The sequence below is a fragment of the Piliocolobus tephrosceles genome, chromosome 4, assembly GCF_002776525.5.
Source record: "Piliocolobus tephrosceles isolate RC106 chromosome 4, ASM277652v3, whole genome shotgun sequence".
In the NCBI taxonomy this organism is placed as follows: domain Eukaryota; kingdom Metazoa; phylum Chordata; class Mammalia; order Primates; family Cercopithecidae; genus Piliocolobus; species Piliocolobus tephrosceles.
This window is the reverse complement of record NC_045437.1, coordinates 161,566,213-161,582,416: the sequence shown is the minus strand read 5'-3', so window position 1 is coordinate 161,582,416 and position 16,204 is coordinate 161,566,213. Positions and strand designations below refer to the sequence as shown.

General features: G+C 36.2%; 1 protein-coding gene across 1 annotated transcript in view; it reads right to left on the bottom strand.

Annotated features, from left to right (window-relative positions):
* Nucleotides 1-16,204, bottom strand: part of FBN2 (fibrillin 2) — a 270,107-nt gene that overhangs the window by 43,971 nt on the left and 209,932 nt on the right. The window contains exons 35-41 of the mRNA XM_023196889.3: nucleotides 9,968-10,090; nucleotides 9,246-9,368; nucleotides 4,322-4,483; nucleotides 3,569-3,637; nucleotides 2,986-3,111; nucleotides 1,605-1,730; nucleotides 868-1,020 (exon numbers count right to left, since the gene is read on the bottom strand). Coding sequence (XP_023052657.2) covers nucleotides 868-1,020; nucleotides 1,605-1,730; nucleotides 2,986-3,111; nucleotides 3,569-3,637; nucleotides 4,322-4,483; nucleotides 9,246-9,368; nucleotides 9,968-10,090 — 882 coding nt within the window. The remainder of the gene's footprint in view (nucleotides 1-867; nucleotides 1,021-1,604; nucleotides 1,731-2,985; nucleotides 3,112-3,568; nucleotides 3,638-4,321; nucleotides 4,484-9,245; nucleotides 9,369-9,967; nucleotides 10,091-16,204) is intronic.

The window sequence follows — 16,204 nt, the reverse complement described above, 5'->3', positions numbered from 1 at the left end:
GAATTCCAGTCACTGAAAAAGGTCTATGTGTTGCTTTTCACCATTTCTCTCCTTAATTTCATTTCATCAACACATTAAATGAAACATTTAAATACAAATACCCTAAGTAATATTTGGTAACAAATATATAATCACCGTTTCTTATTTGGCCTACTGGTTCAACTCTTAGTATCTATAGTTATTAAAAGTTGCCATTCTACAGGTCATAAAAGAGAACCTGATGGACAGTAATTTTAAGGCAAGCATTTTTGGTCTTATCTCTATTATCTTTCACTATTTCTTTTACAAGAATCTGTCTTGTGTAAAAAACATGACCAAGTAAAGACAAGCTCTATTTTTTGCCTAAAAATTTCATTGATGTCTGAGGAAGAAGATGTAAAGGCACATTTTGACAATGGGTTGCTTTTATGTAAAATTTGCTCATAAAAACACTTTTTGCGTATTTTCCATGACTGAACTAAAAAAACGAACTTCTTGAATTTAGTTTTTTTTCCAAATATTACACCTTCCATGTCTAGCACAGTGGCATACGGTACTTGCTCAAGAAATATTTGTTTGATGAATAAATCAATAATTGACAAGCATAGTTTAAGATACTGAGTTTAAATGGACTAATGCTATAAACTCTAACTCTTCAGCAATGGATCTTATTTTCAGGATTCACAAGCCTATTCAACATAATGTCTCAGAAGTTAGTGCGTGAATCTCAAAGAGGGCCACTTGGGAAATAGAGCCATATGATGCTCTTGAATATTTTCAGAACTGAGCATCTCTAGTTTTAGCACGCATTGACTTTGACTATATTGTTACATGTATGCATGTTATCACTGACACGGCAGTCAGTGGAAGCACGAGGCAAGTGCTTACCTGTTCCTGGAGTTGGGCATGGTTCACAAGGTTTGTTCCAGGCTTTGCCCACGTTATATGTGCAGCAACACATCCTTTTTGTCACATTGAAAGGCAACTCATTCTCACAAGTCGTTCCATTATAGCTTCGGTAGCAAAAGCTTTTTCTCATGTCTACATAAAGAAAAACAAACAAGTTAGCCATTTGTATCCATGAGCAGTTTATAATGAAGCCCACACTGCAGGAGACATCACGTTTTCCTGATGAACACAACTCTGAAAACCTTCTAAGTCATTTGAAGTTATCTTAAAGTAAGTCTTTAAACGTAAATCATTTTTAGATTAACATCTCTCCTTCATCCTTAAAGGATTTCACTTATAATTTTCTTTGGAGACAATGTTAATATATATTTGTTTTTCTCTCAAAATCATTTATTTAATTTAAAAAATTAAGCATTAAAATTTAAATGTTATTTTATTTGTATATTAATGTTCACACTATATGAATGGAGATGACAAATTTACGAATATATAACATTTGAGGAAATTTTCTACATTAGACTCAAGCTTTTAAAAACGTAAATGTATATCCAAAGGTCAAAAACTTGATACTAAGCCAGCAGCTTACAAGATTCTGAAATATCTCAATTCACGAAGATTTAACTTTCAAACTTCCTGAACAATAGTTCTGAGACATAAGTGCTTTAGGTGTGAAGTCGACAACTGTACTCTAATTAATCTCAGAGTTCTTTACCTACCCATGCAGTTGTGGCCTCCATTGACCTGCATGTATTCAGGTGGGCAAATGCAGGTGTAATTTCCCAGGGTGTTATAGCAGGTTCCAGGCCCACACACACCAGGATGTGCAAAACACTCATCAATATCTAGAGTAGGCAAGAATATCCATTAATTAATAAATATATTTTTTCAATGAATTTATATTACTTAGATGACTGAACAAAGCATAAGTGATTCTCTAAATCCCTATTTACGCAAAATTTAGAAATAAAGAAAATATGCCAAATACGCATTTATATAACACAGATACAGCTTTCTTCAAAAGAAAAAAAATCCCCATATTAAAAAATATAAAGCATCAAAAGAAATTATTCTAAAGTGGCAAAAAATAATTTCCTTGGCATATATATATATATATATCTATATATATCTATCTATATATAGCTATATATCTATATCTATATATATATCTATATATCTATATCTATCTATCTATAGATAGATATAGATATATATTAATTGTAATTCACATTCTTCAATTGGAATTTCTTTAAAGCCTGGTTTCGTCCTATGTCACTTAGGCTAAGTTTTAATGCCAACTTTAATTTTAAAGTGAATGCAGGTTGGGAAAGCCTTTGTCTTTGTAGCTTCTTTCAAATTAGTAACAATTTAGAGATTCTTAAAGCAGTACAGCTGCTGGTTGTTCTCCTTATTATATCCTATTTCTTCCAGATGCATTTATCGAATGTGTTCCAAAAGAAAAGTTACAATGGAAATAATTACGTTACATGCTTAATATTCAGTTAGAAGGATTCATTCATTTCACAATTAAATATTGAGATTCTACTGTAAGCTAGAACTTGTAGCTGTAATGATGAGTAAGATGTGGACCATGCCTCCAAAAGCCCCCAGTTTAGTGGTGAGACAGGCCCCTAAAACAATTGAAATACCATGTGATAAAGTGAGGGGACAAAAGCAAGAATGGCAGCTGCATAACCTTTGAACTTCTTCATACCATATAGTCCAACCTTTAAAAATTACTGATCAATATTAAATTTATGGTCACACTGAAGCTTACCAATTTTTCCTATGTAAAATGTAATGCTTATCAATATTTTCACTAATAACTTACTTAATATTGTAGGTTTTCACACTACCCCATTTTCCCAACTTATATTTAATCAAGTCTCCTAGAAAAATACAGTGAATTACGGCAATGAGCTGTAAATTAATTTGTCTATCATCATACAACTTAGCCACATTGATATGAAAAGAAAAAAGCTATGAACCAGTCTTAATTTAGCCTTTTGTAGAATTTGAGGATGGGCCTTTCCCCTCAGGCCTCAGCAGCCATTTTATTTGGAACAGCACTGAGCATTTTAGGCATCAAATTCATCTCACCTTCACAGATGCGAGTTTCCTCGCTGAGGTAGTAGCCTTGCGGGCACTCACACTGGAAGCTCCCAAAAGTGTTGATGCAGTTTCCACCCTGGCAAAGACCTGGTAACTCCTGGCATTCGTCAATGTCTGCAAAAGGGGAGATAGTGCACTTAAAACAAACACCTTCATGAAGAATAAGAGTTAGTATTAGATCTTTCAAAACTGTGATCTTGTAAGAATCAGCAGACTTCTATGCTTCCAAATGAATGCACATTTAGATGGCAAGTTTATTCTGCTCAAGTATCTTCTTGGCTTTGTCATGGAATTTTTACCATTATCTGAGAAAATGAATAAAATAAGCTGGGGATTATTCAAGAGAGGGGACAATGGGAAAGAGTTTCTCTGCAGAACAGTCAGACATCAAATCACTGCAGTGGATCATTACTGCTTAATAAAAGTGGTTAACATTTTAGTAATTAAAGTCCATCTGTAATTTTACTAAATTATCTTGCTGGGACTGCTCTGCCCTAACTTTTCCACCAGCTTTTCTCTAAAATTAACTCTTTACCTTGTTTAAATCTGGGTGACAGTGGGATTAGCTCACCTTCTAAAATGATAGTGATGGGGTTAGGTCTGAAGCCTTCACCTCCGGGACACAGGGTGTAATATTCCGCTACAAAACAATAGAAAAATAAGAGATTTGATACCCATGTCCAAGTGGCTGAGACAATGAGCAAGCATTCAGCAAATGACAGGCTCAATATACTCATCCTAAGGGATGTATCCAAATTTTTCTTAGTGCCCTTTCATATACATTTAAAGTTACATATTTTACATAAAAGATCATACTTTATTAATCACATACACAGTAGAATAACAGGAACCATTTGTTTTCAATTAAAGAAAAAATTCCCTTGCAGTTCTTTTAGCTAGTAAATTAAGTTTAGAGAATACAGGTTTGATTCATGTTCATATTAGAACAGATGTTTCAATTTAAGGCATTCTATAATTGACTTCAGGAATACAACACACCTAAGAAGCTGAACTAAACAACCTTTGAGAAGAATCAGGAATATGTTTTATCTGTGATATCATGGAGATTTCATATTAGTACTATTCATACATGATTACGGTTAAAAATTATTTTTTTAACATATCATGATAAAACATAGGAAGAGAGGAATTCAAATCCTTTAACACTCTTGGCTGGTTTCAGTGTGATCACTGAAAGTAGTCCAAATTCAATTGTTTTGTTTTGTCCTCACTAAACACTCCTTACTCCCAGCTCAGGAATAAAATTGCAACGAATCTTTAGACACCAGGTGGTTTTCTTCCTCTTCTTCAGCTTTGTACTTACTGCTATTGACAGGGGGGCATGTCTCACAGGGGTTTCCCCAAGCCTTTCCCAGAGAGCAGCAGCATGAAGAGCGACTGACGCCCACCCCGATCTCGGTGTTGCAAGACAGACTCCCATCTCCTCGAGGTCCAAACTTCAGGTAGCAGTTGCCCACACGGTTGTCTGCAGAGCAACAAAGGAGCTTACACTTGCCCTTGCTTACATAGTAAGGACTCCATTTTAGGGAAAAGTCACTCCAAGGATGAAATTCAAATTTTGTACATTAACATGAAAGGCTCCTTTTAATCCTTACTACCAAGCAATCGCCTGCTTTAAGTTTTTTCGAGATTGAGTCAGAGGAAGCCAATTACGGCAGACTTTCCTATGTTTAGAAATCCTCACAGACCATATTTTCCTATACTCATGGAATGGACAAGATAGTAAGACATTTCTCATTTGGGACCTACTGGACCTCCAATAATATGAATACAACACATTTTTTGTATAATTAATCTATATCATGAGTTTATCCAATGGTTTCGTTTCAACTTGCATAGTTAACTTTGCAGATTTTGGAAAAGATAGCCTGTAACAAACTTAGAGAAGATATTTAAGGGATCAACTAATCGAAGGCTTTTCTTTATCTCTACAGTTATCATCCAGATCACTCCATTGAGTCTATGGGTTTAAATATTACTTTTTTGCTGAGAACTCTCAAATTTATGGTTCTGTATCTCATCTCTCCCGTGAACTAGACCCTTCTGCCAACTGCCTATTTCATTTCTTCTCTTAAATATCTAATAGTTATTTCAAAGTTAACACATCTAAAATCAAATTGTTGACGCTCTTTCCTCCATGTACAAAATCTGCTGTCTTCTCTCCCAGTCTTCTGCATTTTCAATACAAGGAAATTCTTTTTCTTTTTTTTTTCAGTTGCACAGGCCCTAAGCTTTGATACCATTTTTGACTCCTTATTCAATCCAGTAATAAGGGCTGTCTACTCAACCTTCAAAACATATCTGGAATCAACCATCCTGGCTAACTTGGTGAAACCCTGTTCCTACTAAAAATACACAAAATTAGCTGAGCGTGGTGGCGGGCGTCTGCAGTCCCAGCTACTCCGGAGGCTGAGGCAGGAGAATGGCGTGAACCCGGGAGGTGGAGCTTGCAGTGAGTGCAGATCGCGCCACTGCACTCCAGCTTGGGGGACAGAGCGAGACTCCGTCTCAAAAAAAAAAAAAACAAAAACAAAAACACAAACAAAAAACAAACAAACAAAAATATCTGTAATTTGTCTACTTACCACTGCCTCTATCACTACTATCTTTTCCAGCCACCGTCATTATCCCTTTACCTAGTCTAATGTAATAGTTTTCTAACTCTTTTCTCAACTTCCATTCTTGACTAAACTATGGTCTACTTTTCCTTCTGTAAGCCACAGTGACCCTTCAATAGCATTACCTTAGGTCAGGCAACCTCCAATAGCTTCTCTTCTCAACCAGAATAAAATCTAGAGTTCTTAGCAGTCTACAGAGTAATTTTCATCCCTGGCTGCACGTTAGAATCATTTGGGCTTTTTAAAAAAACTAATTTTCCTTTATTTTTTCTCTGATTTTGCATTTTGTTTTTGTTGCTGAATCTCAGATGCAGCAAGATTCTCATGGTCCCCCTTCTAATTAGGTTTTTATTTATTTATTTATTTATTTATTTATTTATTTATTGGGGACGGAATCTTGCTCTGTTGCCAAGCTGGAGTGCAGTGGCACGATCTCGGCCCATCGCAACCTCTGCCTCCCGGGTTCAAGTGATTCTCCTGCCTCAGCCTCCCGAGTAGCTGGGACTACAGGTGCCTGCCAGCATGTCCAGTTAATTTTTGTATTTTTAGTAGAGACGGGATTTCACCATGTTGGCCAGAATGGTCTTGATCTTTTGACCTTGTGATCTGCCTGCCTCAGCCTCCCGAAGTGCTGGAGTAACAGGCATGAGCCATTGCGCCTGGCCTAATTAGGTTTATTTATTCCTCATTTATTCACCTGTTCTCTCTCTCCTCCCGTCCCTTTCTCTTTTATCCCTGTTCTTCATTCCCATTCTCCTTCCCTGACAGATCATCCAAATGTATTTAACATTACTACTTTTTACATGTGCTCCTGCAAAATAAATATTTTTGTTTTAATGTGTTCATTTTAAATTTACACAAATGTCTTTTGTCATACATCTCATTTCATTTTTATAACTTTTCTAGTCATGCTTGTTCTGTGAACCTCCCGTCTGTCAGCTTCGTGCTGCATAATCGCCTTTAAAAAAAAAAACCCTCCTCTCCAAAAATGGTTTCTAAAACCCTACCACCACAAAGAATGCTGCAATGAACATCATATATGTGTCTCTGTATGTGCATGTGAGTTAATGCCATTGGCACGTAGAGCCACAAAAGGAATTGTTGATTTACAGGGTTTGCCTATACTTAGCCTTCAGTCAGGAAAAATAGTCATCATTTACCAACTACATCCAATGAGCCCTTTAAGTTTTACTATTTTTAAGTAATTTTAAAAAACCATTTACAGAAGAAAGGTATATTATAAAAACTAATATACAGAAGAAAAAAGTTGAAAACAACTTTATTAGCAATATTAGTAAGAATTTAATCATAGCTAACTCAACTTTTAATCTGTATTTTCTTGGTTTTGAAGATATTCTACTCAAAATGATCTTCTGAATGCAACTAATTGCTTATCAACTGTCATTCATGAACTTGGAATACATCCATTTTGTAAAAACCGATTCCAGGTTTCAAACACATCTCTAATAGGTTCTAGCTTATCATTATTTCTGGTTATTCTTGTTCTTGCTTCATAAAAATGCAATAGCCAAAGGAATTTTTGAAAACATTAACAGTTCATGATTTTGTTGATGAGAGGACAGCCATCTTCTTTAAAGGCTACCAAATAGAAAATGTTTTCATTTTTAGATTTATCAACACCAATTAAAATAATCAATCTAGTGACTGCATTTCTACATCACATATTTCCTTCCAATAACCTTTTATACATACCTGCCTTTGCTTATGAATCATATCAATTGAATTTTGGTACAGAAACATCATGAAAATATGAAAGAATCCACGAACCTGGGATGGTTCAGGTTCTTGTTACCAAATACTGTGGGTTGAAGTTCTTTTTATTGACTAAGTGGATGAGAATACTTCATTTCCTTTGTCTACAGAAATACACTGGCACTTTTCAGATAGAATGAGTCTTTGTTTTTTGGAACTAAGAATGAATGAAAGCAATAAAGTGTCAATCCATACAAATAGAATTGCTCCAAAAAGAAACTCAAAAACTAACATTGATTATACATTAACAGTTAATCGGCGTACTGTTGTGCAAGTATATTCTCTGCGGGGCTGCCCTGGTCTACACTTCTACCAGCAGAGCACGATGCTCCTCAAAGGCCCATGTCCCCATCAATACTTCACGTTATCCAAGTTTCCTAATATTTGCCAGCATATGAGGTGTAAAGTGGTATTTATATAATTGTTTCAATTGGATTTCTTATTCCTAATGATTTTGGTCATTTGTTTGCTTTTATTTGTTAACGTTTAGACTATTCTCTTTTATGAGTTGCCTATTCACAGTCTTTGTTCCAAGGAAGTTTTTAAGAAATACTGAGGCCCCAGTGAGTCAGAATTTCTGGGGGTGTAACAGGCATCAATATATTTTCCAGGTTATAAATGGAGTTTACTATGCAGCCTGGGTTGAGAATCACTTTGCGAACTGGGTGACTGCTTCTCTGATTCCTCCCCTCATCCCTGACCCCTCCACTCACTCCTCTCTTGCTGCACACAGCCTTGTGCTATGTCTCTAATGCACAGTCTTCTCCTACCACAGGCGCTTTGCACTGCCTGCTCCTTTTAACTGGAGGCTTCCCTCAGAGGTCCAGTTGGCTTGCCCCCTCCTTAAAGGCTCTGACTCCCCCATTCCTAATATAACACGGCAGTTCTCCTCCAACCACCTCCAGTGCCAATTCTGTTTGTTCTTGCTTTTATTTATCTCCCTGCCTGCAGAATGTAAACACAAAAGCAGAGAATGTGCTTGGTCTGTTCACTGTTGCAACTCTAGCCCTTAGACAGAAGGTGCTCAATCTTTACCAAATGAATTATTTTGAATGGAAAACGCAGAACTTGGAGTAGCCATAAATGATAATTAAAACTATTCTCTAAAACTTGAAAACAGTATATAAGGTGGGTATAAATCACAGCAGCAAATATTCCTCCCATTTGCTGCAGGCCCAAAAACTGACACTGAGGACAGTAGGCAGATTTCTACTCAAGCAAGGAATTCTCCACTCCTCCCTTTTTTTGTATACTTCCAGAAAATTTTCCAGACCATTTCCTTCTCTAGGAAAACACAGGAATAGCGCAGACAGTAAAAGCTGGACAATTGTTTTTTAAAGATCAGAGGTGCTGACCACAGATTCCGAACCTTCATTACTGCCTCCTCCTCCTCCCTGTCATCTCTCAACTTCTGATCCAATGGTTTGGCTCATAAATCCATCCATCTAATTCCTTGCTTCTCATCACTTCATTTACTTTGCTATATGACCCTTCCAGTAGGCAGAAGAAATAGATATTCTAATAGCTATACCACCACTCTGGGTTATCCTGGCCAAACACTGGACAAGGAACCAGGTGGCAACCTCGGCTACTGCCTTAGCTCTGCCATTTTCAAGCTCGGAGACCTTGAACAAATGACTGCACTTCTCTGTGCCTTGGATATCAAGTCTGTGAGAGGAGGAAGGTGGAGCTGATTTGGAAGACAAACACAATAAAGGCGACCATATAATGTTTTGTTTTTAAGTTAACTGTAGCAAACATTCATCACAGCTCATTACCAAGAGAGTTTGAATATTCAACTTGATCGTTCTATTTGTTTCATATAGCTTTACTTACCAACACAACCCACACCAGTGGGGTTCAACTGAAAATCGGGTGGGCAGTTACACTCATAGCGACCAGGCGTGTTGACACATAGGCCATTGACACAGTTTATGGGATCGGCACACTCATCAATATCTAGGAGAAGCATTAGAAAATGCCCAGGTTACCATTTTTACTTTTTCTAGGAATACTGCTGTTCCAAAGAATTTGGTGGAATTTTTGAAAGTTAGTAGATTAAAGATCACTAGAAAGACTCAACACAATAAAATAAAGATCTTAAATTTTGATATATACCTAAAACAGGTTCCACATATCAAGCACACAGTCTTTATGACAGCATTTAGTATCCCTGATAAATACATTGTAATTAATTAAAATTTGCAACTCTGAGGAAGAAAAAATTATGTCACTATTTGCTTAACAAAAATCACAAATATACATGTATATATAATACATATACATGAACATATATACAGACAAAGAGACACTTTACTAGTTTCATTTCAGATATTTAATATTAACAATTATATAGATAACAATTTAATATTATTTACATAAAATTGCATCAATTCCATAGCTACAAATAAACGTGTCTGAATATAATTTTCTTTTTCAGAAAAATGTGTAACCTAATGCATAGATCAGCTAAGCAGAAATCTCAGGAATTTTTATGATTAGCACAGAATATTCATTTCAATGAATCAGAACACAACTTAGCCCATAACGGACCATACCTGTACAGTTCCCTCCAGTTCTGTCCAATTCATAACCATCATCGCAGATACAATGAAACATTCCAGGCAGGTTATTACATGTTCCAAAGACACAAATGTTTTGGAAGGAGCATTCATCAATATCTGAAGATTTAAAAAAAATAGTAATCTCTTATTTACAAAGACATTTTAAAATTTTAATGTAATGTCTAACATTAGTGCATTTTTCTACCCCCTCAGATGTTTTTATATTCAGTAAAGCTTTTTTTTGTCTAGGTAGATAAGTGCAAAGGGCAAGCAACTAATGTTCACCTACGGAACTAAGATATAAAAGAAATATTGTTTCCTTGGTAAAATGAGTGTCTAGTATTTTAAATGACTTGGATTATGATAAAGAAGAGTTGGCTCAAAGCACAAAAAATACAAAAATTAAATATAAACATGTCAAAGAAATGAAATTGTAAAAAAAGATAAAAGCAAATTCAAAGATTCTAACTAATTAGTGCAAACAGCAGATATTTTATAGTTGATAAATGTTTTATATTATGAAAACACAAATACATAATTATTTTTAAATATTGGAGATATTAAAATTAACTTTTTTGTTAATTTAATTAATTAAATTTAATTAAATAAATATTAATTAACTCTTTAGTTTTTACTTCCTTTTTATTTTGCAATCTTCATTGTTATTATAAAGTAGTTTTAAACAGAGAAGAAATTTCTTCCCTAATTTCATGTTAGTAAGATGGTCCATTGACCCCATATTCTAGTAAATTTCATTAAAATATCTCTATTGAATTGGACTAAAAATTCATTTATGAAAAGTTTATGATAGTCTTCCATGAGGCTGTGACTCAAAGTTAATAAATATGAAGTTATCACTCCTCACTCAGGTGAAAATCAATGTGTATGTATAGCTGTGGAAATAATCTGAATTTCTACTCTCAAAAAGAGGATGGACATTTTTGTATAAAAATTGCCTAACACTCAGAGAATGCAGACCAGGCATGTCATTTTAGGCTAGACTAGACAAGTCATCCTAAGCTGCTGTCATCAGACAGTTATACCTTAAGTCTAAACAAGACTTCTTTGGTCATTCATTCTAGTTAAAATATTGGTTTCAACTATCTTAGATTTAAGGTATGGTTCCAATCATGTTCACAGTTTACCACGTGCAAAGGTATTTTTTATTGTATTGGGGGTAAGAAAGTTATTCTCTTTATATAAATGAGTAAAAATTCTTTAAGCTAGATTACAACTGAATTGTGTTAATTTATATTCAAAAAGGGAATTGTACTATCAGCCTTCTGAGTGTGCATTTTTTTGCTTGCTTGTTTGTTTCAGACAGGTTCTTGCTCTATCACACAGGCTGGAGTAGTGGCACGATCATGGCTCACTGCAGCCACAACCTCCTGGGCTCAAGCAATCCTCCCCCTTCAGACATCCAGGCAGCTGGGACTATAGGCAAACACAATCACACCAAGCTAGTTTATAAAGTTTCTGTAGAGACAGGGTCTCCTTATGTGGCCCAGGTTGGTCTCAAACTCCTGGGCTCAAGTGATCCTCCCTCCTTGGCCTTCCAAAGTGCTGTATTAACAGGTGCGGGCCACCATGCCCAATCTATTTTACTTTTAAATGAACTTTATTAGAAATTTCTTCCACCTAAGTAATGTAATTGTTGTATAAAGAAGGTATTTTAAAAGATTACTGTCTTTCCTTTGTAAAATAGATACATATTCAAAAATTCAAATAATACACAAGACAAAATAGCAAAACAATTTACTCAAAAATGTTTCCATCTAGAAAGAATCATTTAAGATCATTTCAGACATTTATGTACATATTTAGAAAGTGAAGCTAAAACAATTTGTATGCATCAGATAAATTTACAATCATCTCAACAGTTTTAAAATACTTTTCTAACGTTAAGAATAAAAAATGAGGCCGGATGCGGTGGCTCAAGCCTGTAATCCCAGCACTTTGGGAGGCCGAGACGGGCGGATCACGAGGTCAGGAGATCGAGACCATCCTGGTTAACACGGTGAAACCCCATCTCTACTAAAAAATACAAAAAAATAGCCGGGTGAGGTGGTGGGCGCCTGTAGTCCCAGCTACTCGGGAGACTGAGGCAGGAGGCAGGAGAATGGTGTGAACCCGGGAGGTGGAGCTTGCAGTGAGCCGAGATCCAGCCACTGCACTCCAGCCTGGGCAAAAGAGTGAGACTCCGTCTCAAAAAAAAAAAAAAAAAAAAAAGAAAAGAAAAGAATAAAAAATGCTAAAAATTTTTTGGTTTTATGCTAAAGTTGAAATGTAATTTTTAGACCGTATTAATGAATTCTATACAATAAATTATAAGAAAATTAGCACTCATATATCCTTCCAACTGCTTATTTTTATCATTTTCACTTTTTAAATGTCTATGGCAGTTTACCATAATTTCCACAGTGTTTAGTACTAATTATTTACTTAAAGGGATCAATAATGGTTTTATTACAACTTCTCCATTTGTTTCTTGATTGGCTGTGTTTCATTGCTGATTATTCTTTTTCCAAGAAGGGTGGGACTTTTATGAAAACACAGGTGTTTTCTACCTGACGTATTTCATGTGTAAAAAAATGCTTATTATCTTTATAATTAAGTATAATATTTTTCACATTTCCTCAGAATTTTGTGGGCATGGATCTAATGTCTTTTGGTATTGGATATTTCTGTTTAGCTCATGAATTGCCTTTCTTTTTCTTTTTTTTTAATTATACTTTAAGTTCTGGGATACATGTACAGAATGTGCAGGTTTGTTATGTAGGTATACGCGTGCCATGATGGTTTGCTGCACCCATCAACCTGTCATCTACATTAGGTATTTATCCTAATGCTATCCCTCCCCTAATCCCCACCCTCTGACAGGTCCCGGTGTGTGACGTTCCCCTCCCTGTGTCCACGTGTTCTCATTGTTCAACTCCCACTTATGAGTGAGAACATGCAGTGTTTGGTTTTCTGTTCCTTAGTTTGTTGAGAATGATGGTTTCCAGCTTCATCCATGTCCCTGCAAAGGACATGAACTCATCCATTTTTATGGTTGCATAGTATTCCATGGTGTATATGTGCCACATTTTCTTTATCCAGTCTAGCATTGATGGTCATTTGGGTTGGTTCCAAGTCTTTGCTATTATGAACAGTGCTGCAATAAACATATGTGCGCATGTATCTTTATAGTAGAATGATCTATAATCCTTTGGGAATATCCCCAGTAATGGGATTGCTGGGTCAAATGGTATTTCTGGTTCTAGATCCTGGAGGAATCGCTACACTGTCTTCCATATGGTTGAACTGATTTACACTCCCACCAACACGTAAAAGTGTTCCCATTTCTCCACATGCTCTCCAGCATCTGTTGTTTCCTTATTTTTTAACGATTGTCATTCTAACTGGCATGAGATGATATCTCACTGTGCTTTTGATTTGCATTTCTCTAATGACCAGTGATGATGAGCTTTTTTCCTTATGTTTGTTGGCCACATAAATCTCTTCTTTTGAAAATTGTCTGTTCATATCCTTCACTCACTTTTTGATGGGGTTTTTTTTTCTTGTAAATTTGTTTAAGTTCCTTGTAGATTCTGGATATTAGCCCTTGGTCTGACAGATAGATTGCAAAAATTTTCTTCCATTCTGTAGGCTGCCTGCTGACAACAACTCTGATGACAGTTTCTTTTGCTGTACAGAAGCTCTTTAATTAGATTCTACTTGTCAATTTTGGCTTTTGTTGCCATTGCTTTTGGTGTTTTACTCATGAAGTCTTTGCCCATGCCTATGTCCTGAATGGCATTGCCTAGGTTTTCTTCTGGGGTTTTTATGGCTTTAGGTCTTACGTTTAAGTCTTTAATCCATCTTGAGTTAATTTTTGTATAAGGGATAAGAAAGGGGTGCAGTTTCAGTCTTCTGCATAGGATAGCCAGTTTTCCCAACACCATTTATTAAATAGGTAATCCTTTCTCCATTGTTTGTTTTTGTCAGGTTTGTCAAAGATCAGATGGTTGTAGATATGTGGTATTATTTCTGAGGGTTCTGTTCTGTTCCATTGGTCTATCTCTCTGTTTTGGTACAAGTACCATGCTGATTTGGTTACTGTGGCCTTGTAGGATAGGTTGAAGTCAGGTGGCAGGATAGCTCCAGCTTTGTTCTTTTTGCTTAGGATTGTCTGTGCTATACGGGCTCTTTTCTGGTTCCATATGAAATTTAAGGTAGTTTTTCCTAATTCTGTGAAGAAAGTCAATGGTAGCTTGATAGGGACAGCACTGAATCTATAAATTACTTAGGGCAGTATGGCCATTTGCATGATACTGATTTTTCCTATCCATGAGCATGGAATGTTTTTCCATTTGTTTTGTGTCCTCTTTTATTTCCTTGAGTAGTGGTTTGTAGTTCTCTTCTAAGAGGCCCTTCACATCCCTTGTAAGTTGTATTCCTAGGTATTTTATTCTCCTTGTAGCAATTGTGAATGGGAGTTCACTCATGATTTGGCTCTCTGTTTGTCTATTATTGCTGTATAGGAATGCTTGTGATTTTTGCACATTGATTTTATATCCTGAGACTGCTGAGATTGCTTATCAGCTTAAGGAGATTTTGGGCTGAGACGATGCGGTTTTCTAAATATACAATCATGTCATCTGCAAAGAGATACAATTTGACTTCCTCTCTTCCTATTTGAATCCCCTTTATTTCTTTCTCTTGCCTGATTGCCCTGGCCAGAACTTCCAATAGTATGTTGAATAGGAGTGGTGAGAGAGGACATCCTTGTCTTGTGCCAGTTTTCAAAGGGAACACTTTCAGCCTTTGCCCATTCAGTATGATATTGGCTGTGGGTTTGTCAAAAATAGCTCTTATTATTTTGAGATACACTCCATCAATACCTAGTTTATTGAGAGTTTTTAGCATGAAGGGGTGTTGAATTTTATTGAAGGGCCTATTTTAACGAAGGCCTAGTTTTATTGAAGGCCTTACCGCATCTTTTAAGATAATCGTGTGGTTTTTGTCATTGGTTCTGTTTATGTGATGGATTATTTACATTTATTGATTTGCATACGTTGAACCAGCCTTGCAGCCCACGGATGAAGTTGACTCAATCGTGGTGGATAAGCTCTTTGATGTGCTGCTGGATTTGGTTTGCCAGTATTTTATTGAGGATTTTTGCATTGACGTTCATCGGGGATATTGACCTGAAATTTTCTTTTTTTGTTGTGTCTCTTTCAAGTTTTGGTATCAGGATGATGCTGGCCTCATAAAATGAGTTAGGGAGAAGTCCCTCTTTTTCTATTGTTTGGAACAGTTTCAGAAGGAATGGTACCAGCTCCTCTTTGTACTTCTGGTAGAATTCGGCTGTGAATCTACTTGTTCCTGGACTTCCTTCGTTTGGTAGGCTATTAATTATTGCCTCAATTTCAGAACTTGTTATTGGTCTATTCAGGGATTCGACTTGTTCCTGGTTTAGTCTTGGGAGGGTGTATGTGTCCAGGAATTTATTCATTTCTTCTAGATTTTCTACTTTATTTGCATAGAGGTGTTTCTAGTATTCTCTGATGGTAGTTTATATTTCTGTGTGATCAGTGGTGATATCTCCACCTTTATCATTTTTTATTGTGTCTACTTTTCTCTCTCTTCTTTTCTCACTAGCAGTCTACCTCTTTTGTTAATCTTTTCAAAAAACAGCTCCTGGATTCACTGATTTTCTTTTGAACGGTTTATTGTGTCCCTGTCTTCCTCAGTTCTGCTCTTAATGATTTCTGGTCTTCTGCTAGCTACTGAATTTGTTTGCTCTTGCTTCTCGAGCTCTTTTAATTGTGATGTTAGAGTGCTGATTTTAGATCTTTCCTGCTTTCTCCTGTGGACAATTAGTGCTGTAAATTTCCCTCTAAACATTGCTTTAGCTGTGTCCCAGAGATTCTGGCACATTGTGACTTTGTTTTCATTGGTTTCAAAGAACTTCTTTATTCCTGCCTTAATTTCGTTATTTATCCAGTAGTCATTCAGGAGCAAGTTGTTCAGTTTCTGTATAGTTGCGCGGTTTTGAGTGAGTTTCTTTTCTTTTTTGTTTCTTTCTTTTTTTTTTTTTTTTGAGATGGAGTCTTGCTCTGTGGTCCTAGGCTGGAGTGCAGTGGCGTGATCTTGGCTCACTGCAAGCTCTGCCTCCTGGGTTTAAGCCATTCTCCTGCCTCAGCCTCCTGAGTAGCTGGGACTGAAGGCACACGCCACCATGCCCGG